The sequence below is a fragment of the Pristis pectinata genome, chromosome 6 (assembly GCF_009764475.1).
Source record: "Pristis pectinata isolate sPriPec2 chromosome 6, sPriPec2.1.pri, whole genome shotgun sequence".
Lineage (NCBI taxonomy): Eukaryota > Metazoa > Chordata > Chondrichthyes > Rhinopristiformes > Pristidae > Pristis > Pristis pectinata.
The window spans coordinates 3370703-3397818 of record NC_067410.1 but is presented as its reverse complement, the minus strand read 5'-3'; the positions used below and the strand labels follow the sequence as shown (position 1 = coordinate 3397818).

General features: G+C 45.6%; 1 protein-coding gene across 1 annotated transcript in view; it reads left to right on the top strand.

Annotated features, from left to right (window-relative positions):
* Window positions 1-26171, top strand: part of eefsec (eukaryotic elongation factor, selenocysteine-tRNA-specific) — a 407191-nt gene extending 381020 nt beyond the window's left edge. The window contains exon 7 of the mRNA XM_052017507.1: window positions 25856-26171. Coding sequence (XP_051873467.1) covers window positions 25856-26034 — 179 coding nt within the window. The 3' untranslated portion in view covers window positions 26035-26171. The remainder of the gene's footprint in view (window positions 1-25855) is intronic.
* Window positions 26172-27116: the final 945 nt, after the last annotated feature.

Here is a 27116-nt window from a genome sequence, read left to right as displayed (position 1 = left end):
TGAAAAACTTACTTGCAGCAGCATCACAGGCACATAGCATCAGATAAGATTTATTTATTAATCACATGTACATCTAAACACACAGTGAAATGCATCTTTTGTATAGAGTGTTCTGGGGGCAACCTGCAAGCGTCGCCACACTTCCGGCACCAACATAGCATGCCCACAACTTCCTAACTCGTACGTCTTTGGAATGTGGGAGGAAACCCACGCAGACACAGGGAGGACGTACAAGCTCCCTACAGACAGTGGCCAGAAGCAGCAGTCAGAAGAAAAACATAAATTAAACATAAATTAAGCACAACTTTTGCAAGAAAGAACACAATTAGAACAAAAACAAGTCAATTTTAGTGCAAAGTAACCAAAGTGGTCATAGTGTTGTTAAACTGTAGTGATTAGGGTTGTGCTGGTTGGTTCAAGAACCAAATGGTTGAAGGGAAGTAGCTGTTCCTGAGCCTGGTGGTGTGGGGACTTCAGGCTTCTGTACCTCCTGCCCGATGGGAGCTGTGAGAAGATGGCATGGCCTGGATGGTGGGGATCTTTGATGATGGATGTTGCCTTCTTGAGGCAGCGCCTCCTGTAGATACTACCAATGGTGGGGAGGGATGTGCCCGCGATGTATTGGGCACAGTCCACTACTCTCTGCAGGCCTTTTCTGTATCCTTGCTACTGTTACCGCCCTTCCCAATAGTGTTTAACATGGAGGAGCTACACATAAAGGAGCTGGAGGAACTCAGCAAATCAGGCAGTGTCTGTGGAGGGAAATGGACAGTCGACATTTCAGGGCGAGATCCTTCATCAGGACTGGAAAGAAAGAGGGGAGGTAGCCAGTATAAAAAGGTGGGGGGAAGGGGTGGAGCAAGAACTGGCAGGTGATAGGTAGGTTCAGGTGAGGGGGTTGATAGGCAGGTTGGGGGGGAGTGGGGGGGATGTAAAAAGCTGGGAGGTGATAGGTGGTAGATGAAGGTGATCGGCTGGCCACTCCAGACGAAGGGTCTTGACCCGAAATGTTGACTGTCCATTTCCCTCCATAGATGCTGCCTGACCCGCTGAGTTCCTCCAGCTCCTGTGTATGTTGCTGCAGGTTTCCAGCATCTGCAGCCTCTTGTGTCTCCATTTAACATGGAGAAGTACTGACCATCAGATGATGGACAGTAGGTGGTAATCACCAGAAGATCCCTTGCCTCTGTTACTCTGAGACTCCATGGGAGTCCCTGCTCCCAACCATTCAGATAAGTGCAGTGATTTTGGCCTATATTGGCCCATATCCCTCTAAACCTTTCCTAGCCATGTACCTGTCCAAATGTCTTTTGTTATTGTACCTGCCCCAACCATTCCCTCTGCCAGCTCGTTCCATATACTCACCACCCTCTGCGTGAAAAAGTTGCCCCTCGGGTCCCCTTTAAATATTTCCCCTCTCACTTTAAACCTATGCCCTCTAGTCTTTGATTTCCTTTCCCTGATTTTGTCTTGGGCCTGACCTTTAATATCAAAAGATGAACTTTATGCCACTTCTTCCATGACCTCAGGATGTCCCAAAGCACCTTACAACCAACTAAGTCTTTCCAAAATGCTGCCCCTGCTTTAATGGGGGCAAATATCTGTAGGAGGTTGATGGACACCTAATCAAGGAACTAACCTCGATGTGATTATGGTGGTGTTGAGACTGGCCTGCAAGCAATACATCCCACTTAATGTATGAGGAGCATTTGATGTCTCGGGCCTGTTCTTGATGGAGTTCAGAAGGATGAGGGCAGATCTCACTGAAGCCTACTGAATATTGAAAGGCCTGGATAGAGTGGATGTGGAGAGGATGTTTCCAGTAGTGGGAGAGTCTGGGATCCAAAGACACAACCTCAGGATGAAGGGACGTCCCTTTAGAACTGAGATGAGGAGGAATTTCTTCAGCCAGAGGGTGGTGAATCTGTGGAATCCGTTGCCACGGAGGGCTGTGGAAGCCTAGTCAATGGGTGTATTTAAGGCAGAGATTGATAGGTTCTTGACTGGTAAGAGGGTTAAAGGTTACGGGGAGGAAGCAGGGGAATGGGGTTGAAAAAAGAATAATTTGATTGAATGACGGAGTAGACCCAATGGGCCGAATGGCCTAATTCTAATCCAATATCTTATGGTCTATCCCATTTTAACAGTCAGTGTCGCTTGATCCCTGCTTTTAGAGCTTGATCACATAATCCAGGGTTGCAATGCCAAAGGTGAGATGTTAATAAGTCACTTTGAGATCAAGTGGATGTTAGTGACAGCATTGGAATGGAATGAGTGACCTGTCCCAGCCCAAATCATAATTCCTTCCTCAATTGACAATGCATTGCACAGATGAACAGCTGTGGGATAGTGAAGTGTGCAAAGTAGCTGCTGAATCTGCCACTGTAGCAACTGATTAATGGGAAGGAAGGTTATGTTTGTGTCACAGAGACCTAGGGATCTCCCCTTAGACTGGGGTTAAGATTGGCTAATTCACCTCTGTAGATCAAGGAGAAGAGAGCTCCAGGAAGTCATGACAGAGCTGGATTCTTAACCACAGACCAATTACTGTTGGGCAGGAGTCAGGATGGGAAAGAATTCCATTTTTTGATAAGAAAGGGAACAAGAGAGTAGGAACCACGCTGTGATAGAAAGGAACAAAGACCACATGTATACGGTGTAAAAAAAATCTGACTCAGTCTTTTCAAGTATTAAGTAATTACAAACAAAGCAGTGAGTATGGGAGCGTTTGTTGCTGTCAAACTTCCAGTACCAAGAGCACGTTTTGTATCTTGCTTTCATTTTGGGTAATCAGCAAAGAATGCAGAAAAACAAAAACTGTTTCCCAAGTGCTGTTTGTTGGTGCCATGATTAATTTAATCTTCAAACAGTTCAGCAAATTACTTCCAATTGCTGGCGTCACTTTCATGTAGAAGGGCAGACTCGGCGAATGCCTCCGTCCAGCAATGAATGGGTCTGCAGCTATTCAGTGGGAATGAAGCCGTTTCCAAACAGCTCAGAGTGCCTGTAATTGCTGTGTTAATGGATCCTGGCCTCACAGTGCACATTTCTACCAAATATCTCTTCCCCTTTTTTCCTCATGCTCCCCTTTCACCTATAAAAGGGCATATTGTTGTAAGTATATCCCTGCTTCTTCACAGTTAGATTTTCACTGCACCTGGATTTAACTGGGCCCAGTGTTTGTGTTCTATTTACCTGAAAACACAGTTTCTTTAACTGGGAAGGTAATGGTCTGGATGTTGCAGGAGGAGGGGAAGTTGTAGAGGCGGCCATCGATTTACACCCTCAACCTCCCCGGTTAGACACCCTCATGCACCCTTTGGCTTGTAACATCGTACCAGCAGAGCTCAATGGAATTGCAACTGGAATTGGTGAGGGTAGCAGGACATCCGGGAACTCGGTGAGTGACAGAACAACAGGGGGGTCTCTGAAACCAAAGAGTTCCAACCGTCCTGGTTCACACTGATGCTGTTGTCAGGTCCCACAGTGGCCCCGCTCGATAACCCCTCACTGCCCCTCCCCTCGATAACATCTCACTCCCCCTCAATAACCCCTCACTGCCCCTCGATAACATCTCACTCCCCCCTCGATAACACCTTACTCCCCCCCTCCTTAACACCTCACTGCCCCCCTCGAAAGCCTCTCACTCCCCCTCGATAACACCTCACTCCCCCCTCGATAACACTTCACTCCCCCCTCGATAACCTCACTCCCTCACTCGATAACTTCTCACGGCCCCTCCCCTCAATAACTTCTTACTCACCCCCACGATAACTTGTCACTGCCCCTCCCTCGATAACTCCTCACTGCCCCTCCCCTCGATAACTCCTCACTGTACCTCCCCTCAATAACTCCTCACTGTACCCCTCGATAACTCTTCATTGCCCCCCTTCAATAACCTCATTGCCTCCTCAATAACTTTTCACTGCCCCCCCTTGATAACAGTGCCCCCCCGATAACTCACTGGGTCCCCTACCCTAGAGAACTACTTACTGCCCCCTCGATAATGCCCCCACTCCCCCCTCAATAACTTCTCACTGCCCACCCTTGATAAGTGCCCCCCCCGATAACCTCACTGTCCTCCCCCCTCGATAACCCCCCTACTGGATAACACTGCCCCTCCCTCGACAAGCCCCCGCCCCATCCAGGGTCCTCCTCGACAACTAACCCCCTCCCCCAACTGGTCCCCCGTAAAATGACCCCTCCCTAACCAGGCTCCCACACAGTGACCCGCCCCTATTGGACCCTGCTTGTTAACCTCATTATCCCCCCCACCTTCCCACCCCCCCTCCACTGGAACCTCACACAGTGACCCGCTCCTCACTGGAACCTCACACAGTGACACAGTGACCCCTCCACCACTGGACCCCACGTGATGATCTCTCCCCCTCCCCGCCACTGGGCCCCAGTGTGATGACCCCCCCCCCCCCCCAACTGCCCCCTGCTCGTTAACCCTCTCCACTTCCCATTCTCTTACTGGGGTAGGGATTCCATCCTTTCCCGAGGCTCCACTGCCCATCTTCTCCCTGGTGTCCATTCCCTGACCTCTCCCTGGGCCCTGTTCACCCAACTCTCCCTGGGCCCTGTTCACCCACCTCTCCCTGGGCCCTGTTCACCCACCTCTCCCTGGGCCCTGTTCACCCACCTCTCCCTGGGCCCTGTTCACCCTGGGCCCTGTTCACCCACCTCTCCCTGGGCCCTGTTCACCCACCTCTCCCTGGGCCCTGTTCACCGACCTCTCCCCGGTGTGACCTGCACTGTGCTCAGAATTTCTTACTGCTTTTGTAAACTGTCGGAGGCTCGATTTGAAAAAGCAAAACAGAGATAAAGCAAGAAGGGAAGGAAAATAAGGATATTAAAGGGTGGATCAATTAGATTACAGCATTGTTAATGCAGGGAAGGGGAAGTTGTTGAGGCCGATGAGACTGGATTTAATTCCACGTCTAACAACATGAAGTGCCGGGGACCCGAGGTCAAACAGAGTAGCTGCAAAATTAAACAATTCCTCCAAGTCACACATCAGCTGCTTCTGCTCCCATTGAAATCTAAAACGATTTCACCTCCCTGCATCTGTAAAGCTTAGAACTGCCATTTGGCATAACACATTTAGCTGGTGGCAAGTATGAAATATTATTCACAGACAGTCTGTCCTACTGAATGAGAAAGTACAGGTTTATAGTCATGTAGCACAGAAACAGGCCATTCAGCCCATTGTGTCTATGCCAACCATCAAGTGCCCATCTGTTACCTGGATACACTGGCGTTTCTAGGACGGTCCCCTAGTACGATAAAATGGACTCTTGACCTCACAATCTACCTCGTTATGCCCTTGCACCTTATTGTCTGCCTGCGCTGCACTTTCTCTGTATCTGGAACACTTCATTCTGCATTCTGTTATTGTTTTCCCCTGTACTACCTCAATACACTGTGTAATGAAATAATCTGTATGGATGGCATGCAAAACAAAGTTTTTCACTGCACCTCGGTGCATGTGACAATAATAAACCAATTTACCAATTAAAGTGCTCACCTAAATATTAAACATTATGAGAGAACCTGCTTCCACTTTGCCTCAAACTGTGTGATTCAGAGAGACTTCTGCGCAAAGTAAATGCAGGACTCAATAACTTTGAACCAGTCATTAATTAACATCTAAGGCTAACACTTTGGCTGATGTTACTGATGTCTAAGCGTTGTGATAGATTGCTTCAAATGCAGACACAAGAGTCTGCAGATGCTGGAATCTGGAGCAACAAACAAGACGCTGGAAAAACTCAGCCAGTCAGGCAGCATTTATGGAGCGAAATGGACAGTTGACATCTCTGGTCAGATGAAGGATCTCGACCCAAATCGTTGACTGTCCATTTCCCTCTGACCCGCTAAGTTCCTCCAGCTTCTTGTTTGTTGTTTTAAATGCAGTCCTGTTGAACCATTTTGCATGCAGCCAAGGGGGATCGAGTTTAAGAGCCGCGAGGTAATGATGCAGCTCTACAAAACTCTGGTTAGGCCACACTTAGAGTACTGTGTCCAGTTCTGGTCGCCTCATTATAGGAAGGATGTGGAAGCGTTGGAAGGGGTGCAGAGGACATTTACCAGGATGCTGCCTGGTTTAGAGAGTATGCATTATGAGGAGAGACTAAGGGAGCTAGGGCTTTACTTTTTGGAGAGAAGGAGGATGAGAGGAGACATGATAGAGGTGTACAAAATATTGAGGAATATATAGAGTGGATACAAGAGGGCATGGCTTTAAAGTAATGGGTGGGAAGATCAAGGGAGATATCAGAGGAAGGTTTTTTACCCAGAGAGTGGTTGGGGCATGGAATGCGCTGCCTAGGGTGTTGGTGGAGGCAGGTACATTGGTCAAATTCAAGAGATTGCTAGATGAGCATATGGAGGAATTTAAAATAGAGGGATATGTGGGAGGAAGGGGTTAGATAGTCTTAAGTGAGGTTTAAAGTTCGGCACAACATTGTGGGCCAAAGGGCCTGTATTGTGCTGTACTGTTCTATGATTCTATGAATAACTGGTTCCATCTACCTTTGTATGGTTAAGGATGAGGATTCAGGCTATCTTAGTCCTGTTCATTCTGATCTTCTACCTCAATGCCATTTTTCTGCCTGATTCTCATATCCTCGGATCCCTTTTGCATCCAAAATTCTGAGTGTCCTCTGAGGGAGAGAATTCAAAGCTTCTCATCTGAGTGAAAAAAATCCTTCTCTTCACTATCCTAAACTACCAACCCTTTATCTTGAGACAGTTCCTTAGTTGTGTCCCTTCAGAATCTTATATGTTTCAATGAAATCACTTTTTATTCTTCTAAATGCCTAAAAGTGTAAGTCTATGCTACTTGATCTCACTTTATAGAACAAGCCCTTCTTTGAAGAAATCACTGTAGAATCGGTGTTGCACAGCCTCGAAAACAAAAAGTAGTTTTTCATTTTTGCAGAGACCAAAACTGGATACAGAACCTTAGGTGTGGTCTCACCTAAATTCTGTACTGTTGCAACAAGTGACAATTGTTTTTAACATCCTGTCATGCAAAACTTTCCTGCCCACATCCTAGCCTGCACCATTCATTCATGACTCTGTGCTTCTTGACCTATGGTAAATTCCCAGTTCTGCAATACCTCATTGTTAAAATTCTCATCATGTTTTCAGATTCCTCCACAACCTCACCCCTCACCCAAACCTCCTACAAGTCTTCAAAATCTTAGCACTTTTCCCAATTAAATGCTGTCGTTGAGTCTGGTGGTATACGTGCTCTCAGGCTCCTGGATCTTCTGCCTGACAGGAGTGGGGAAAAGAGAGAATGTCTGAGAGAGGAAGGGTCTTTGATTATGTTGGCTGCTTTCTTGAGGCAGTGGGAAGTGTAAACGGAGTCAATGGAGGGGAGGCTGGTTTGCGTGATGTGCTGAGCTGTGTTCACAACTCCCTGCAGTTTCTTGCGGTCTCGGGCAAAGCAGTTGCCGTACCAAGCTGTGATGCATCTGGATATGATGCTTTCTGTAGCACATCTGTGAAAATTGGTAAGGGTCATTGGGGACGTGCCAAATTTCCTTAGCCTTCTGAGGAGTATCAGACTCTTGAATGGATCTCTTATACACTAAAAGGTGGACTCTTGATCTCCCAATCTACCTCGTCATGGCCTTGCACCTTATTGTCTGCCTGCACTGCACTTTCTCTGTAGCTGTAACACTTTATTCTGCATTCTGTTTTCTTTTTAATCCCTCAATGTAATTTACGTATGGAATGATCTTTCTGGAGGGCACGCAAACAAAAGCTTTTTACTGTATCTCGGTACATGTGATAATAATAAACGAATACCAATACAAATACCAATTCTGACCACCAGTGCATCTCAGAATTTAATCACTCAACCACTGGCAGCTTTGCCTTTTAGCTGCCAAGTTCCTAAATTCTAGAATTGCCTCCCTAAACCTCTCTGCCTCTCTAATGTTCCTGTGCTTTTGTAGGTTTTCTATGTTTCTAATAGAAAACCTACAGCACAATTCAGGCCCTTCGGCCCACAAAGCTGTGCCGAACATGCCCCTACCTTAGAAATTACTAGGCTTACCCATAGCCCCCTATCTTTGTCAGCTCCATGTACCTATTCAAAAGTCTCTTAAAAGACTCTATCGTGTCTGCCTCCACCACCGTTGCCGGCAGCCCATTCCACGCACTCACCACTCTCTGAGTAAAAAACTTACCCCTGACATCTCCTCTATAACCTACTCCCCAGCACCTTAAACCTATGTCCACGTGGCCACCATTTCAGCCCTGGGGAAAAGCCTCTGACTATCTACCCAATCAATGCCTCTCATCATCTTATATACCTCTGTCAGGTCCCCCCTCATCCTCCGTCGCTCCAAGGAGAAAAGGCTGAGTTCCCTCAACCTGCTTTCATAAGGCATGCTCCCCAATCCAGGCAGCATCCATGTAAGTCTCCTCTGCACCCTCTCTATGTCTTCCACATCCTTCCTGTAGTGAGGCGACCAGAAATGAGCACAGTACTCCAAGTGGGGTCTGACCAGTGTCCTTTAATAGCTGCAACATTACCTCTCGGCTCCTAAACTCAAGTCCACGATTGATGAAGGACAATACTTCCTTGCAATTTACTTCCTTGACGCTTGTTGTGACTTCCCTACATGTATACTTCTTGTTTTGTTCTCAGTTTTTATCAGAAAATGCGCACATGAAGTTTTCTACAACGTGAAGAGTGTCAAGTGGAACTACATAATTCCTTTCATGTAATTCATCCAAGTGTGACTTCAGGGAGTTGAGACAATGGAACATCAAAACAGGAAGCTTTTGAAAGTGTTGGGATATGGCAAGCAATGTGTCTCGGAAAGGCAGGATCAGGTGTGGGCAGAAAGTAATGCCCCTGACATCTCCAGACATGGTCTCGGAGTAAAGCAAGGATGTACTGCTGAGGCTTTATAAGGTGATGGTCAGACCACATTTGGAACATTGTGAGCAATCTTGGGCTCCGTATCTAAGGAAAGATGTGCTGGCCCTGGAGAGGGTCCAGAGGAGGTTCACAAGAATGATCCCAGGAATAAAAGGCTTAACGTATGAGGAGCATTTAATGTCTCTGGGCCTGTACGATGGAGTTCAGAAGAATGAAGGGGGACCTCATTGAAACCTAGAGGATACTGAAAGGCCTGGATAGAGTGGACGTGGAGAGGATGTTTCCATCAGTAGGAGAGTCTGGGATCTAAGGGCACAACCTCAGAATAAAGGGATGTCTCTTTAAAACTGAGATGAGGAGGAATTTCTTCTCCAGAGGGTGGAGAATCTATGGAATTCATTGCCACAGATGGTTGTGGAGGCCAAGTCATTGAGTGTATTTAAGGCAGAGATTGATAGGTTTTGGTCAGGGGGTTACGGGTTACAGGGAAAAGGCAGGAGAATGGGGTTGAAAAAATCAGCCTTGACTGAATGGTGGAGCAGACTCGATTTGCCGAATGGCCTAATTCTGCTCCTATATCTTATGGTGGGAGAGGAGAGATGAGGGAGGGGAGCCTGTGAGATTCCACTAATCTGCCCTAATATCTCCTCTTCCTGACAAATTTTGTTTAGTAATGTTCCTGAGAAGCACCTTAAACTTCACCACATTAAATGTCAGTGCAAGCTGTTATTAAATAGGGAAGACTGTTGATCAAGGCAGCTACTCATCCTGAGATAGCCCCTAGGAATATAAAGTCAGTTTGGACCATTAGTGCAGCAGAACTGGCCCATGTCTTGACATCTCATCTGAAGAACCATTCAGCACTCCCTGAGTACCATATGGACAGAACTATTTAGGCTTTGTTTGTGGAGCTTGCACTGGTTTAAGTTACCCAAGTTTGAGCCTGAGGGATCATCTCAATAGCTCTTCAGTCAATGTGTTCATGGTCGTAGTGACCAGACTTTATACTGGAGAAGGGTCATGTAAATTTTCATGGAGGTCACTATCATGCATGTAATTATTTCAGTGGACACAGTTATTGGAAAATGATGGAAGGTGTACAGGAAAAGAAAGATTCCTGTGTGGATTGCATTGACATATTGGAGTAGAGCAATGATGCAACCTTATTGAGCTCTGCTCCCCAGGGGCTCACTTGTGGCTGACTCAGAAGATTGTGGATTCGAGTCCCATGCTGGAAACATGAGCACGGAATGTAGGCTGACTGTCCAAAGAATATTACACTGTCAGAACATTGAACAGTACAGCACAGGAACAGGCCTTCCGGCCCACCATGTCTGCGCCAAGCACGATGCTGAATTAAACATGTGGGAGGGAAGAGTTAGATAGATCTTAGAGAAGGATAAGATGTCGGCACATTGTGGGCCAAAGGGCCTGAACTGTGCTGTAGTGTTCTGTGTTCCATGTTCTAAGCCAAATCCCTTCTGCCTGCACACAATCCGTATCCCTCCACTCCCTGCATATTCATGTCTCTAACAGCCTCTTAAACGCCACTATCATATCTGCTTCCACCAGAACTGCTTTTTTTTTAAATGATACAATCGCCTAAAACCCTTTCTTCGTTCTCTGATGGTTATAGAAGGCTTGGCAGCAGAATTGAAGATCTCTCCAATATCTGACAAAATCTCCTCAGTGTCCTGACCAATCACTAAAGTAGACCTACCTGGTCGATATACTATATGGAGCTGCTTTTGGGAGAGTGCTGTGAATAAGGTGGCTGCCATGTTTCCTGCATTACAACAATTTCTACACTTAAGAAAAACTTGAGTCATTGGCTATAGATTGCTGGGACATCCTGGGATCATGAAAAGCCCCCACAAGTTCAAGGCTTTAGCTCTCACTATGGAATTGGAATTGGTGCTGGTTTATTATTTATAACTGTTTTGCAAGCCATCCATACAGATAATTTCAGAACATAAGAAATAGGAGCAGGAGTCGGCCATCAATAAGATCATGGCTGATTTGGCCGTGGACTCAGCTCCACCTACCTGCCCACAAACTCCTGACCTGTATGTCTTTGGAATGTGGGAGGAAACCAGAGCACCCGGAGGAAACCCACACAGACACGAGGAGAACGTACAAACTGCTTACAGACAGCGGTGGGAATTGAACCCAGGTCGCTGGCGCTGTAATAGCGTTACGCTAACCGCTACGCTACCATGCCTGCCTACGTTCATTGAATTTTTCAATATAAAGAACAATTTTTGTTGATTAACTTGCTCATTTTTATTCATCACCTTGAAAGCTTCAATTAGATGTTTATGGGATCTGAGCCCCCATACGTTCTGGCTGTGATTATATACAAACTTACAAAAAAGTTGAGCAAGATTAAACTGCCAATCCATCAAGTTGCCCTACACATGATATCTGGCTATTTCTGATGTCTTCTCACACAACCAAATTTTAACGCAAGGCTTGAGAAATGCTCTGGAATTTCCCCTCTGAACCCCTCAGACAATTGTAACTTTCTAGAAGATCCAAAGGAGCAAGTGCTGCCAATTCTAATGGATTAGGATCTGATAGACAAAGCTAGATTCATTTATTTCTCTCCCAGAAGAGAGCTGGACAGTTCCTGAGTAATAAGGTTATAACAGCCTTAAATGTACAGGACTCAGCATCCACCGCTCTCTGAGGTGCAGAATTAAAGTTTCACATCAAAGTTGTTTCATTTTACTCCATTGTCCTACAGCTCTTCATTATTGCTTCTGAAAGGTTGTGATTGAATTGACTTTAGTCACATGTCACTTAAATTTTATTTAAGGTCGATCCTTGAAGGAAAATATTTCTCCCAATCTTCCCTTTCTGTTTCCAGTTCTGATCCCAAATTTACACCCCAACACTGTTTCCCCCAGTCTTTTCCTTAATGCTCCATGTTCTGTCCAGTTTTGAAGCTTCTCTAGGTGTATAGAGGAATATTGGGACATCGAATAAATTGGTAAATTGGTTTATTATTGTCACACGTACTGAGGTACAGTGAAGAACTTGTCTCGCATACCATTCATACAGATTAATTCATTATAACAGTGCATTGAGGCAGTACAAGGGGAAACAATAACAGAATACAGAATAAAGTGTTACAGTTACAGAGAAAGTGCAGTGCAGGCAGACAATAAGGTGCAAGGTCATAACGAGGTAGATTGTGAGGTCAAGAGTCCATCTTATCGTACTAGAGAACCATTCAATAGTCTAATCATAGCTGTATAGAACCTGTCCCTAGTGATACGTGCTTTCAGGCTTTTGTATCTTCTGCCTGATTGGGGGGAGGGGGGAAGAAGAGAGAATGTCCAGGGTGGGAGTGGTCTTTGATTATGCTGGCTGCTTATAGGGAGGTTAAGCTTCAACTTAGTAAGACCTCAGCTGGAGCACTGTGTGCAGTTCTGTTCACCATCCTACAGGAAGGATGTGACAGCGCTGGAGAGGGTGCAGAGGAGATTCACCAGAAGTTGCCTGGCATGGAGGGGCTAGCTCTGTTCTCCCTGGAGCAGAGAAGGTTAAGAGGGGACATGACTGAGGTCTATAAAATTATTAGAGGTATAGATAGCGTGGACTGCAGGAAACATAAGAGGGAGATAGAACTAGAGGACACACAGATTTAGGATAAGGGGGAAGAGATTTGGAAAGGATACAAAGGGAACCTTCTTTACCCAGAGAGCGGTGAGTATCTGGAATGCACTGCCTGAGATGGTTATAGAAGCCGGGTCACTGACAGCATTTAAGTATCTAGGTGAGCACTTGAATTACCTGGGCATGGAGGACTATGGACAATGGATTAATACAGGTGACTGCCCACTTGCCGGTGTGAATGAGTTGGGCCGAAAGGCCTATTTCCTTTCTGTATGATTCTATGACTCTTATCTCTAATGAACAGAGGAGTTCTCCCTGCCCAGGGTATCACCTGTCACCAATGTGTATGCATTGCACTTGAATTCTACTCTTTATTTCTTTGTTCTCTCATTTTGGCTGCAGTCAGCAAATTGCACCAACATTATGTGAAATTGTAAGCAACATTTCCCTCTAAGGTTAATGCTTAAGTTCACTTGCATATCCACCAGATACAAACTATGCCGTGGCACAAAGCAATTATAGATTCATAGAGATACAGCACGCAAACAGGCCCTTCGGCCCAACTCGTTCCTGCCAAGATTCCTATCTACTGTAATCCAATTTACCTGTATTGGGCCTGTATCTCTCTAAACGTTTGCTATCCATGTACCTGACCAAAATGTCTTTTAAATGTTATTATTGTCCCCGCCTCTACCATGGCAGCTCATTCCATACACCCACCACCCTCCCTGTGGAAAAAGTTGCCCCTCAGATCCCCTTTAACTCTTTTCCATCTCATCATAAATCTATGCCCTCTAGTTTTAGGCTCCCCTGCCCTGGGAAAGAGACTGACAGTCTATCCTATTTATTCCCCACATAATTTTATAAGGTCACCCCTCAGCCTCCTTCGCTCCAGGGAAAACAGTCTCAGCCTATCCAGTCTCTCCCTATAACTTATAGCTAATTATAACATAACATCCAGTCTCTCCTTACAGACCTCCCAGTCCAGGCAAGATTCCTGTGAATTTTTTCTCCACCCTCCCTGGCTTAACCACATCCTTCCTATAGCAGGGTCTGCACACAATACTTCAAGTGCGGCCTAACCAACAATTTGTACAACTGTAACAACTCCTATACTCAATGCACACCATATATTCTTATACTCAATGCCTTCTTCCCCACTGTATACCTGTGTCACCACTTTCAGGGAACTATGACCTTGTACCCCTGGGTCTCTCTGTTCTGTAACAGTTTCCAGGGCCCTTCCAGTTACTGCATAGGTCCTGCCCTGGTTTAACTGACCAAAATGCACTTGTCCGAGTTAAATTCCATCAGCCATTCCTTGGCCCACTACCCCAATTCATCCAGATCCTGTTAGATAACCTTCTTCACTGTCCATTATGCCACCAATTTTGGTGTCACCTGCAAACTTACTACTCATGCCACCTAATTTTCTTCCAAATTGTTAATACTTATGATGAACAGTAAAGGACACACAACCATTCCCTGTACGCACCATGGGTTGCAGATCAATCTCAAAACAACCCTCCACTACCACCATCTGAATCCGACCAGCAAGCTGATTTTGCATCCAGTCACAGTGTCTTAAGACATTTTATTCTTTTATATGTTTAGTTTTACATTAACCAGTTTTACAGTTGGACAGTCAGAGACTTTTTCCCAGGGCGACAATGGCTAACATGAGGGGACATAATTTGAAGGTGAATGGAGGAAGGTATAAGGGGGATGTCGGGTAAGGTTTTTACACAGAGAGTGGTGGGTGCGTGGAATGCACTACCTGCAGAGGTTGTGGGAGCAGATACATTAGGGACATTTAAGAGACTCTGAGGTAGACACATGAATTTAAGGGGCAGGGATGGTAGTGTAGCGGTTAACGTAACGCTATTACAGTGCCAGCGACCCGGGTTCAATTCCAGCCACTGTCTGTAAGGAGTTTGTACGTTCTCTCCGTGTCTGCGTGGGTTTCCTCCAGATGCTCCGGTTTCCTCCCATGTTCCAAAACCGTATGGGTTGGGATGTTGTGTGCATGTTATGTTGGTGCCGGAAGTGTGGCGACACTTGCGAGCTGCCCCCAGAACACTCTACGTAAAAGATGCATTTCACTGTGTGTTTCGATGTACATGTGACTAATAAAGATATCTTGTCTCTTATCTTATCTCTGAATGATAGAGACATGGGGGGGGGGGCGATGTGGGAGGGAAGGGTTAGACAGACCTTAGAGCAGGATAAAATGTCGGCACAACATTTTGGGCTGAAGGGCCTGTACTGTGCTGTAGTATTCTATGTTCTATGTAGCGTAGCAGTTAGTGTAACGCTATTACAGCACCATACTATATAAATAAAGTTTAAAGTTTTTTTAAAAAGTTTAAAAGTATACCCTATTTAAGTGGTTACTTGGTGCAGTTTGACAAATGCAGCAAAAAATGAAATTATCACCAAAAATTAACATTTCAATCACAGTGTCAATCCAGCACCAGTGAGGAATCTATTCTTTCTTTAAAACACCTTGCAGACCAGTTAATAGTTACATTGGGTTACAATGGTCAGGTTCTTTGTAAACGTTAAATTATAGTCAAAACCTTTTAAGCTGTGCCTATTAATTTCCTTAGCACCAAAAAAATTAAATTTTAGAGTCTCCTCAAAGGCTTGCATTTTTTGCAGAAATTCCCAAGAGTGGCTAATTCAGTCATAAGATCACAAGACAAGGGAGCAGAAGTAGGCCATTCGGCCCATCGAGTCTGCTTCAAAGAAAAGGGGGAAAAGAAATGAGGGGGAATGTCTACTCCATGAGCGCAAAACAAAACTATTCTAACCCCAATTTCCGGCCTTATTTCCATATCCTTTGATACCTTGACTAATTAGATATCTATCTATCTCCTCCTTAAACACCTCAAATGATCTAGCCTCCACTGCTGTACGTGGCAAGGAATTCCATAAATTCACTACCCCCTGACTAAAGAAATTTCTCCTCATCTCTGCTTTAAAACTGTACCCTCTAATTCTAAGATTGTGCCCTCTGGTCCTGGACTCACCCACCAAGGAAAACAGCTTGGCCACATCTACTCTGTCCGGTCCTTTCAACATTTTAAATGTTTCTATGAGGTCCCCTCTCATTCTTCTGTACTCCAGTGAGTACAGTCCAAGAGCCGACAAACGCTCATCATACGTAAGCCCTTTCATTCCGGAAATCATCCTCGTAAATCTCCTCTGAACCCTCTCCAACATCAGCACATCCTTCCTAAGATATGGGGCCCAAAACTGTACACAGTATTCCAAATGAGGCCTCACTAGTGCCCCGTAGAGCCTCATCAACACTTCCTTGCTTTTATACACTATACCTCTCGAAATGAATGCCAACATAGCATTCACTTTCCTTACCACCGATCTGACCTGGTGGTTAACCTTTAGGGTATCCTGCTCGAGTACCCCCAAGTCCCTTTGTACTTCTGTACTTTGAACTTTATCCCCTTTTAGATAATAATCTGCCCGTTTATTTGTTTCCAAAGTGTACAACTGCACATTTCTCAACATTGAATCTCATCTGCCATTTCCTTGCCCATTCTCCTAAACTATCTAGGTCCCTCTGCAACATTCCTGTCTCCTCAATACTCTCTATTCCTCCACCTATCTTGGTGTCATCCGCAAACTTAGCCACAAAACCATTTACTCCATCATCCAAATTGTTAATGTACAAGGTAAAAAGAAGTGGACCCAACACCGACCCCTGCGGAACACCACTAGTAACCGGTAGCCAACCAGAACAGGATCCTTTTATTCCCACCCTTTGCTTTCTGCCAACCAGCCAATGCTCCACCCATTCCAATGTCCTACCTGTAATTCCATGACCTCTCATCTCATTAATCAGTCTCTTGTGCGGCACCTTGTCGAAGGCCTTTTGAAAGTCTAAATACACAACATCTACCACCTCTCCCTTATCCACCCTACCTGAGATTTCTTCAAAAAACTCCAATAGGTTGGCCAGACAGGATCTTCCCTTCACGAAACCATGTTGGCTTGGACCTATCTTGCCTTGCACCTCTAGGTATTCCATAACCTCATCCTTGAGGATCGATTCTAATAACTTTCCCACCACCGACGTCAGACTAATAGGTCTGTAATTTCCTTTATGCTGCCTCCCACCTTTCTTATACAGCGGAACTACATTTGCGACCCTCCAGTCCTCCGGAACCATGCTGGAGTCTATCGATTCCTGGAAAATTATCACCAGTGCCTCCACTATCTCTAAAGCCACCTCTTTCAGAACCCGGGGATGCACCTCATCTGGTCCGGGAGACTTATCAGTCTTTAGTCTATTTAGCTTTCCTAGCACCTTCTCTCTAATAATCTTAACGGAACTCAGTTCCATTCCTTGAGACCCCTATCTGGTATATTGCTGATGTCCTCCACAGTGAAGACCGATGCAAAATACTCATTTAGTTCCTCTGCCACCTCTTTATCATCCATTATAATCTCTCCCGCGCCGTTATCGATCGGTCCTATATCAACCCATGTCTTTTACTCTTTATATATTTTAAAAAACTCTTAGTATCTTTTCGAATGTTATCTACCAACTTCCTTTCATAATTCATCTTTTCTTTCCTAATGACCTTCTTAGTTTCTTTCTGCAGGTTTTTAAAAGTTTCTGAGTCTTCTGTTTTCCCACTAATTTTTGCTTCCTTGTATGCCCTCCCTTTTGCTTTTATTTTAGCCTTCACCTCTCTCGTTATCCACATTTGTGCCTTTTTTCCATTCAAAACCTCTTTTCTTGGAATATATCTATCCTGCATTTTCCTTACTTCTTGTAGAAATTCCATCCATTTCTGCTCCGCCGTCCCTCCAGCTAGCTTACTCTTCCAATCAATTTGGGCCAGCTCCCCTCTCATACCACTGTCATCTCCTTTGTTCCACTGAAATATCGATACACCAGTTATCAGCTTCTCCTTCTCAAATTTGAAACTGAACTCAATCACATTGTGATCACTGGTTCCTAATGGTTCATTTACCTTTAGTTCCCTAATCACCTCTGGTTCGTTACACAGCACCCAATCCAAAGCAGCTGATCCCCTGGTGGCCTCATCAACAAGTTGCTCCAAAAAGCTGTCCCGTAGACATTCCACAAACCCGCTCTCCTGAGATCTACTGCCTTGCTAGATTTCCTAGTCCACCTTCATGTTAAAATCTCCCATAATTATCTTAACATTGTCACTCTGACACGCGTTTTCTATTTCTAACTGCAACTTATAGTCCACTTCCTGACTGCTATTAGGGGGCCTATATATAACTCCTACTATTGTCGTTTTACCCTTGCTATTTCTTAGCTCCACCCATAAGGTCAGGGCATTTGCATTGAGAGTAATTTAAGATCCCGCAATCTTTTGCTCTGGTTCAGCCAGTCCTGATCAATTTAAGGTGAAAGAGCCAATGCAAACCAGCTTTGGTGTTACTCTGAGTTAAACATTGCACTCAATGGGGTGGAAAGTATTGCAGAGAGCAGTACCGTGCAACAGATTCTTAAGTCGGTTTACGGACTCCCCAGCCGCCTGTGATTTCTGCGGCCAGGAGGAGATGGTGTATCATGTACATACGGACTCTGAGAGGCTGCAGCCTTTATCTGAGTATCTGAAGGGGCTGCTGCTCAGGTTCTGGTTGCACTTCAGCCCCACAGTCCTGATCTTCAGTCACCATGTGCGGAGGGGGTCTGGGGGTGTTGGTCGGGGGATCTCCTGGTGGGTTTGCCCCTGGGCCTGACCGAGGTGGCCACGCGTGGGTCCAGGCAGCGGGCAGTCGAGGGTTCTGCCCCAGTCGATTGCCCGCCCCCTCTTCCCGAGTTACGTCCGTGCCCGTGTGTCTCTGGAGAAGGAGCACACGGTATCCACGGGTACAGTGGGGGCTTTCCATGACCGGTGGGCACCACAGGGGCTCGAGTGTGTTCTGGATAGCAATGACCATGTTCTAATTTGAAACTGTAAATAGTGTGTATCGTGACGTACAGTAATATTGTATTAATGTGATCCTATAATCACCTTTGGAAAAAGAAAAAAAACATTGCACTTAAGTGTCAGGGATAATTGAACAGACTGTTATTGTTCTTCCTGGGGAGTAGGTATAGAGGAGATGTCAGGGGTAAGTTTTTTACTCAGAGAGTGGTGAGTGTGTGGAATGGGCTGCCGGCAACGGTGGTGGAGGCGGATACGATAGGGTCTTTTGAGAGACTGTTGGAGAGGTACATGGAGCTGAGAAAAATAGAGGGCTATGGGTAAGCCTAGTAATTTCTAAGGTAGGGACATGTTCGGCACAGCTTTGTGGGCCGAAGGGCCTGAATTGTGCTGTAGGTTTTCTATGTTTCTAAGAAAGACTGAGGGGTGGCCTGATAAAGGAGGTCATTAAAATTATGAAATAGATGTACAGGTTGTCCCCAGGTGACGAATGCTTGACCTATGGACACCCATACATACGAGCGAGCTCCCAGAATATTATTACATTCAAAAGTCCAACGTATCCGACGTACATTCAGTCGTACAAATGGCAGAACTAGTTTGTTCTCTCTCTCTCTCTCTCACTCTCTCTCAATCTCTCACACACTCTCTCACTCTCTCTCTCTCCACTTTTAATAATTGTTCTTTCTTATCAGTCTTGTGTGCTTTTGATGCCGTTCATTACAATGCTGTGGAGGTATGGTTACCGGATTGAGTGAATTTTGTGTATTTTCTAACTTATGGACAAAATCCACTTATGGACTTCTGTAAAAACAGATCCTGTTCATTACCAAGGGCAGCTTGTGGAAGTTAGCCAATTCCAATGATGTTTGAGCAGGGAAGGGAAAAATAAAGGGCCATAGATATAGAGTTGTCACCATATTTAGAGTCATAAAGAGATACAGCACAGAAACAGGCCCTTCAGCCCATTGTCGTGCATTCATTTTAAAACTAATCCCTACCCTGACCCATTTTATTCTCCCCACATTCCCATCAACTCTCCCCAGATTCTGCCCCTCACCCACACACTGGGGGTAATTTACAGCGGCCAATTAGCCCACCGAACCGCATGTCTTTGGGATGTGGGAGGAAACCGGAGCACCCGGGGGCAATCCACACGGTCACAGGGAGAACGTGCAAACTGCACCCAGACGGCGCCCAGGGTCAGGATCGAATCCGGGTCTCTACACCTGAGAGGCAGCACCTCTACCCGCTGTGCCAATGTGCCATCAAAGGAGTAATAGAGACAAAGGTGCTTTGAAAAAGAAGCTGAAGAAAGAGGAGGGAGAAAGGAGTGGAGGAAATGCTGGTACAGGGAGAAACTATGGCGCAATAGAAATGTCAGTCTGGCTCGACTCAGCTGAATGGCTTGCTTCCTGCTTAATTATACGTTAAAAAAGAATTCTGGAGTCAGAGCATACTTGGTGCTCTGCCAATAGATGGGGAGCTAGCAGGCATCTGTGGATAGCTTTTGTTTTGAAGGTTTGTCTCATGGGTTGAATCAGACGCCCTTGTTGCTTGTCCCCACTGTTTACATGCAGGCCATATCGAAATAAGGGCTGAGCACAAAGCAAGAGCTTGCAGGCATCCTCGGCACCCTCAGCCTGCTTTGTTTAGGCTGCGGGTATTTTGCCTGCTGTAATCTAGTCTGCCGCCAGTTCGGGCATTGTTGTTAAGATCAGCCGCGTCGATTGCCAGTGATCACGCTGCCAGCGACTGTGGTTGCTGCCTTATCTCCCTGCAGCGATCCGGAGGCTTCCGAGCAGAGGCCAGCACCTTGTCTCTTCAGGTGAGTCAGCATTGCACAAAAGCAAGAATGCAAATAAGCTGGCGACTGGATGGCGCTTCAGCAACACACGCAGTGCTGAGAAAAGGAAAGTGCAGTTCAACCGCACTGTTGTGGGAGAGAGAGAAAACCAAAAGCGTTTCAGTCATCTGTTCCTCTCTCCTCTCTCAGTCATGTCCTGGGAATCATAGAGCACCATTCGTCCCATTGCAGTTTGTCACACAACCATTTCTGAGGCGCATTCAAGGTTTCTGAACTAGATCTGTACAATTCTTCCCTCACGTAATTTTATTCCTCTTTATTGGTTTTTCTGTGACCTCATTCTCCCTGGTATCATCAGGGGTTTCAGAAGTCACCAGTAAAGGATCATAGAACATAGTACAGCACAGGAACAGGCCCTTCAGTCCACCAAGTCTGTGCCTATATAAACTAATCCTATCTGCCTGCACATGGTCCATGTCCCTCCATTTTCTGCCTCTTCATGTGTCTAAGCACCTCTTAAACGTACCTCAATGCACTGATGTGATGAAATGATCTGTATGGACGGTATGCAAGACAAAGTTTTTCACTGTACCTCGGTACATGTGGCAATAATAAACCAATTTGCCAAATTAAAGCAAAACGGCAGATGCTGAAAGTCTGAAATAAAAAGAAAAAATGCTCAGGTCAGGCAGCATCTGCGGAAAGCAAAACAGTTACCGTTTTGGGTCTGGGGTCATTCATCAGAACTGGGAAAGAGGAAGAACAAGTTGCTTTAGGCAGTGGTAGATCTATTGAATGCGGAGAAAGTGAGGGACAAGAGAACTCCGTTCTTGCTACTTGAACCAACTTGTTATCTCTCTTACCCATTCATTTTACTACAGGAATGTCACATGTGGCTTTTAAATGCTCCCATACACTACCGAACAATCCCATTTGCTTGGAGGGTGTTTGGTTCGTGATCGGTATTAATTTTAATATGACCTTGAATGTAGTTGTACTGTTGTTGTCCATGATTTCCATATAGAAATAGAAAGTCAATGCATCTCTTTGTAGTAACGTAAAATATCCGATTTTGTTGCAGTTTTGGCTCATGCACGAGTCACAGAGTTATACAGGACGGAAACAGGCCCTTCGGCCCAACTTGTCCATGCCGACCAAGTTGCCCACCTGAGCCTGTCCCATTTACCTGCATTTGGCCCACATCCTTCGAAACCTTTCCTATCTATATACATTTGTACTATGAATGGTAGGGCACTAGGGAGTGTAATGGAACAGAGGGACCTAGGAGTCCAATTGCATAGCTCACTGAAAGTGGCATCACAGGTAGACAGGGTGGTGAAAGAGGCATTTAGCACACTGGCCTTTATCAGCCAGGGCACTGAGTACTGGAGTTGGGACATTATGTTGCAGTTGTATAAGTTATTGGTGAGGCCGTACTTGGAGTTCTGTGTACGGTTTTGGCAGGCACGGTAGTGTAGCAGTTAGCATAACACTATTACAGTGCCAGTGACCCAGGTTCAAGTCTGGCCGCTGTCTGTAAGGAGATTGTACGTTCTCCCCGTGTCTGCGTGGGTTTCCTCCGGGTGCTCCGGTTTCCTCCCACATTCCAAAGACGTATGGGTTAGGAAGTTGTGGGCATGCTATGTTGATGCCGGAAGCGTGGCGACACTTTCAGGCTGCCCTCGGAACACCACGCAAAATATGCATTTCACTATGTGTTTTGATGTACATGTGACTAATAAAGAAATCTTATTATAGAAAAGTGATTAAACTAGAAAGAGCGCATAGAAGATTTACGAGGATATTGCCAGGACTCAAGGGCCTGAGTTAGAGGGAGAGGTTGGCCAGGAGAGGTCTTTATTCCTTGGAACGTAGGAGAATGAGGGGCGACCTTATAGGAGTGTTTAAAATTATGAGAGGCATCGATAAGGTGGACGGTAACAGTCCTTTCCCCAGGGTAGGGGAGTCCAAAACTAGGGGGCATAGATTTAGGGTGAGAGGGGGAAAGACTTAAAAGGGACCTGAGGGGCAACTTTTTCACGCAGAGGGTGGTGAGTAGATGGAACGAGCTGCCAGAGGAAGTGGGTGAGGCAGGTACAATAGTATCATTTAAGAAGCACTTGGATAGGTACATGGAGGGGTGGGGCTTGGAGGGATAAGGGCCGAACGCAGAAAATTGGGACTAGCTGGGTGGGCACCGTGGTTGGCATGGACTGGTTGGGCCGAAGGGCCTGTATCCGTGCTGTATTGCTCTATGACTCTATGACCTGTCCAAATGCCTTTTAAATATTGTAATTGTACCCGCCTCTACCACTTCCTCTGGCAGTTCCTTCCCCATACCCACCACTCTCTGTGTGAAAAAAAAATCAGAAAAACACTCCCAAACTGAAGCAGAACTAAAATTTTAAAATGAAAGCCCTTCAGATCATATACGTGGCATCCATAGTATGAATTGCTGTCCAGAGAATGCCTTCAGCTACTAATTTTAGGCTAATAAATTCTGAAGCAAACTGTTCAATAAACTACTTGTGATTACGCGTTAGTAAGTTGTCAAGGATCCCTTGAGAAACTGAGTCCATTTCACTTAAGTGGAGTCAGCTGCCTCTCTTGCTGACAATTGACCTTTAATCCAGAAAGGGTTAAGTCAGGCTAATGTTCAAGAGCTTTAAATATAGATCCCATTGCCTATTACCGATGCTGGAAATTAGTACAGAAATACAGAGAAATGTTCTCCCATTTTCTGCCCTGTTAATGCATGTTCCTTGTTTACTGTGATCAAGGGAATATTTTGACCTGTTTTCCCAATTCCCCTTAAAGTGAAAGGGAGCATGTTTTGCGTAACCAGAGAAATCCACAGAGGTAGGTAGATGTGGCTGTGAGATTAGGTGGAGTTCTGTCTGCCACGATTTTCACATGCCGAGCAGTCAGTGATGAAGTTGCACTAATCTGTAGACCTCCAGGCACCAGGGTCTTTTTTGATGGAATCCCTTCACCATTGGTCAGATTCATGATGGCAGCCCACCCTATAGCAATCTGTTTTGGTCATGGGGGCAGAACCAGTTATCTGATTTGGTGTTTCGAGATAAGGTGTGAGTGCACATATTCAGAATACCTACAGGGGCCTTGTCTGCCTGCATATCTGCCCTCCCGTCTCTCACTTCTTCCCTGTGGCGATGGTGTGCCTTGTGCCACATTATCCCCAGGCCCTGCCAGTGCCTGTTACAATGCGAGCAATGCCACAGTGTCTGTTGGTTGAATTCCACAGAAATACAGGAGCAGTGTTTGAAGGTAGACCTGTTAACCCTTTCACAGCTTATTGCTCTGGCAAAAAGACAAGGTTTTTAATGACAAATTCTTAAAGATTCAGACTCAGATTCTGTTACTTCAACTCCTGATAGAAGATTATGGGAGGCATAGATAGAATAGACAGCTGGTATCTTTTTCCCAGGGTCGGAATGTCTTAACACAAGAGGGCATGCATTGGGTGAGAGGGGGTAATTTCAAAGGAGATGTGCGGGGCAGGTTTTTTTACACAGGGTGCCTGGGATGCGCTGCCAGGGGTGGTGGTGGAGGCAGATACGATAGAGGTGTTTAAGAGACTCTTAGATAGGCATATGAATGTACAGAGAATGAGGGATATGGATAATATGTAGGCAGAAGGGATTAATTTAGTTAGTTGGTTAATGACTAGTTTCATTAGTTCGGCATGACGTCGTGGGCTGAAGGGCCTGTTCCTGTGCTGTACTGTTCTATGTTCTAGATTCGCTTATTGTCATATGCACCAGGATGCAATGAGATTCCTCGCTCATGGGGAGCTCACAGAGTAAACAATATACATGGTAATGATAAGTACAACAATAAATACAGTGACGAGCGCAGAACAGCAGAACGATGCCAAGTATAGGTGTGCAAGCTGAAAGAGGCACATGGCCTGCTCGCCTTTAACCGTGTCATGGAACATTAGAGCTGGGATGACATGTCACAACTTTACAAAACATTGTCTAGGCCACACTTGGTACTGTGTGCAGTTTTGATCACCACGATATAGGAAGGATGTGTGAATTCTCTCTTCTCCCCCCGTCTCATCGGGCAGAAGATACAAAAGCCTGAGAGCACGTACCACCAGGACAGCTTCTATCCTGCTGTTATAAGACTATTGAACAGACCTCATACACTAAAAGATCACTTGATCTCTTAATCTACCTCGTCATGGCCCTTGCACCTTATTGTCTGCCTGCACTGCACTTTCTCTGTAACTGCAACACTATATTCTGCTTTCTGTTTTCCCTTTGTACTACCTCGATGTACTTAAGTGTGGAATGATCCGTCTGGATAGCACGCAAACAAAAACTTTTCACTGTATCTCAGTACATGTGACAACAATAAACCAATAATAAACAGTGATAACAATAATAGATTCACCAGGATGTTGGCTGGATTGGAGCATTATAGTTATAAGGAGAGATTGGGGAGGCTGGGTTTGTTTCCCTGGAGTGGAGGAGGCAGAGGGGTGATAGAGGTTGATAAAGTTATGAGGGGGACAGAGGGTAAAAATCATTTTCCTACAGTCGGGGTGTCTAAAACAAGAAAACACAGGTTTAAGGTGAGTGGTAAGAGGTTTACATAGAACAGAGAACACTACAGCACAGTACAGGCCCTTTGGCCCACAATGTTGTGCTGACATTTTATCCTGCTCTAAGATCTATCTAACCCTTCCCTCCCACATCACCCCCTATTTTTCTATCATTCACGCGTCTATCTAAGAGTCTCTTAAATGTCCCTAATGTATCTGCCCCCACAACCTCCACCGGCAGTGCGTTCCACACACCCACCACTCTCTGTGTAAAAAACTTACCCCTGACATCCCCCTTATACCTTCCTCCAATCACCTTAAAATTATGTCCCTTTGTGTTAGCCATTGTCGCCCTGGGAAAAAGTCTCTGACTGTCCACTCGATCTATGCCTCTTATCATCTTGTACACCTCTATCAAGTCACCTCTCATCCTCCTTCTCTCCAAAGAGAAAAGCCCCAGCTCACTCAACCTATTCTCATAAGACATGCGCTCCATTCCAGGCAACATCCTGGTAAATCTCCTCTGCACCCTCTCTAAAGCTTCCACATCCTTCCTATAATAGGGCGACCAGAACTGAACACAATACTCCAAGTGTGGTCTAACCAGAGTTCTATAGAGCTGCAACATCACCTCGCAGCTCTTGAACTCAATACCCCGACTAATGAAGGCCAACGCTCCATACGCCTTCTTAACAACCCTATCGACCTGCGCGGCAACCTTGAGGGATCTATGGCCATGGACCCAAGATCCCTCTGTTCCTCCACAGAAGGGATCTGAGGGGGAATTTTTCCACACAGTCTGGAACACACTGCCTGAGAAGATGGTGGAGACAGATGTTTGACAATAATTAAGAAGCATTGAGACAATCGCCAAGGTGTAGAAGGCCTCGGACCTGATGCAGGTAAATAGGACTAACGTAGGCAGGTACAATGGGCGGCATGGACGTGATGGGCCAAAGGGCCTGTTTCTCCCACTCTGTAACCTGACGATGCCTGTTCTTTCTCTACAGATGGGCTAAGTCCGGAGACCAAACAGCAGCTCGCACTGACCAGCAAGAAAAAACCCAAGGGGTCAAAGGGCGACCCAGCGAAATTGGATGAAGAGAAGAGCGACACACAGCCCATAACCATAAGCTTAGCCTTTAAGAGATACTTATTCGACCCACAGAAAAAGATGATTCAATCTTAAAAGTGTTTATTTTCGCGGGAGGAATACTGAGAGGCGGGACTGGGTTTAAAACGGTCCTTTAAAGTCTCCTTGCCTTAAAGCTCGATTCTGGGGTGGGCTTAACCGTTTCTGAAGGAATAAAATTAAAATTAATCCCTTTTGATTGCTGAAAGATCTCTTATGTTTTAAAAAGCACTATTATTTCCTCTTGGGTTGGTTTTCATTGCCAGCTGGGTACATAGTTCACAGGTGCTGTCCGCTGTAGACATTTAACATTCTGGCTGGTGATTGGTGATAGCATATCAGCTAGACAGGCAGAGGCAAGGCAACTCGATCATAATCTCAGCCAATGGCCAAACCCCACTGCTTGTACAGGGTCTGTAAAGTGGTAATGGGACATGCAGATAGAATGCAGGGACTGTCCAACAGGTCAGGGAGTGTCCTGGGAGGGACAAACAGAGATAACACCAACAAAGGAGGTTAAAGCAAGCCTTAAACAAGTATAGATGCAGGAAAGGGGGAGAGAGGGTAAATGGGAATGTCTGTGATGGGGTAGAAGTCAGGAAAAGTTGATTGAGGAGGGTTGATGGTAAAAAGCCAGAGGGGTTGGTCATGGGGTGAGTACAGAAACGAGATCGGTCCAGAGGGGATACAGATCGGAAAAGCAGGAGTCACGATCTGAAATTGTTAAACTCGATATAAAGTCAGGAAGGCTGGAAGGCGCCTGGCTGAGAGAGAGAGATGAGGTGCTGTTCTCAACCTTGTCTGCCATCTATGTTATCCTATGAATGCCGATGATTGTTAAATCCTGAACACATTTAGTTGTGGATTGAGTGTACACATTATTGGTCATTGACATGCACTGAGATGCCAGGGTAGCCTGCCGCTGTTACCTTGAGTGAAATGCCCAAACAACCAGTTCTTGCCTGAAGTTTTGTCTGACTCTTTCTGCAACAATGCCTCACACACCTCCATTCCTCAGGCAATAATCAGCAAATGTTCCTGTGACTTCCGCTGTGGACATTCACACTCAGTGATCTGTAACCACTGACTTTGTTTTGTTTGCTGTTTGATGTTTTACACTAAAGACCTCTGAAGAGTTC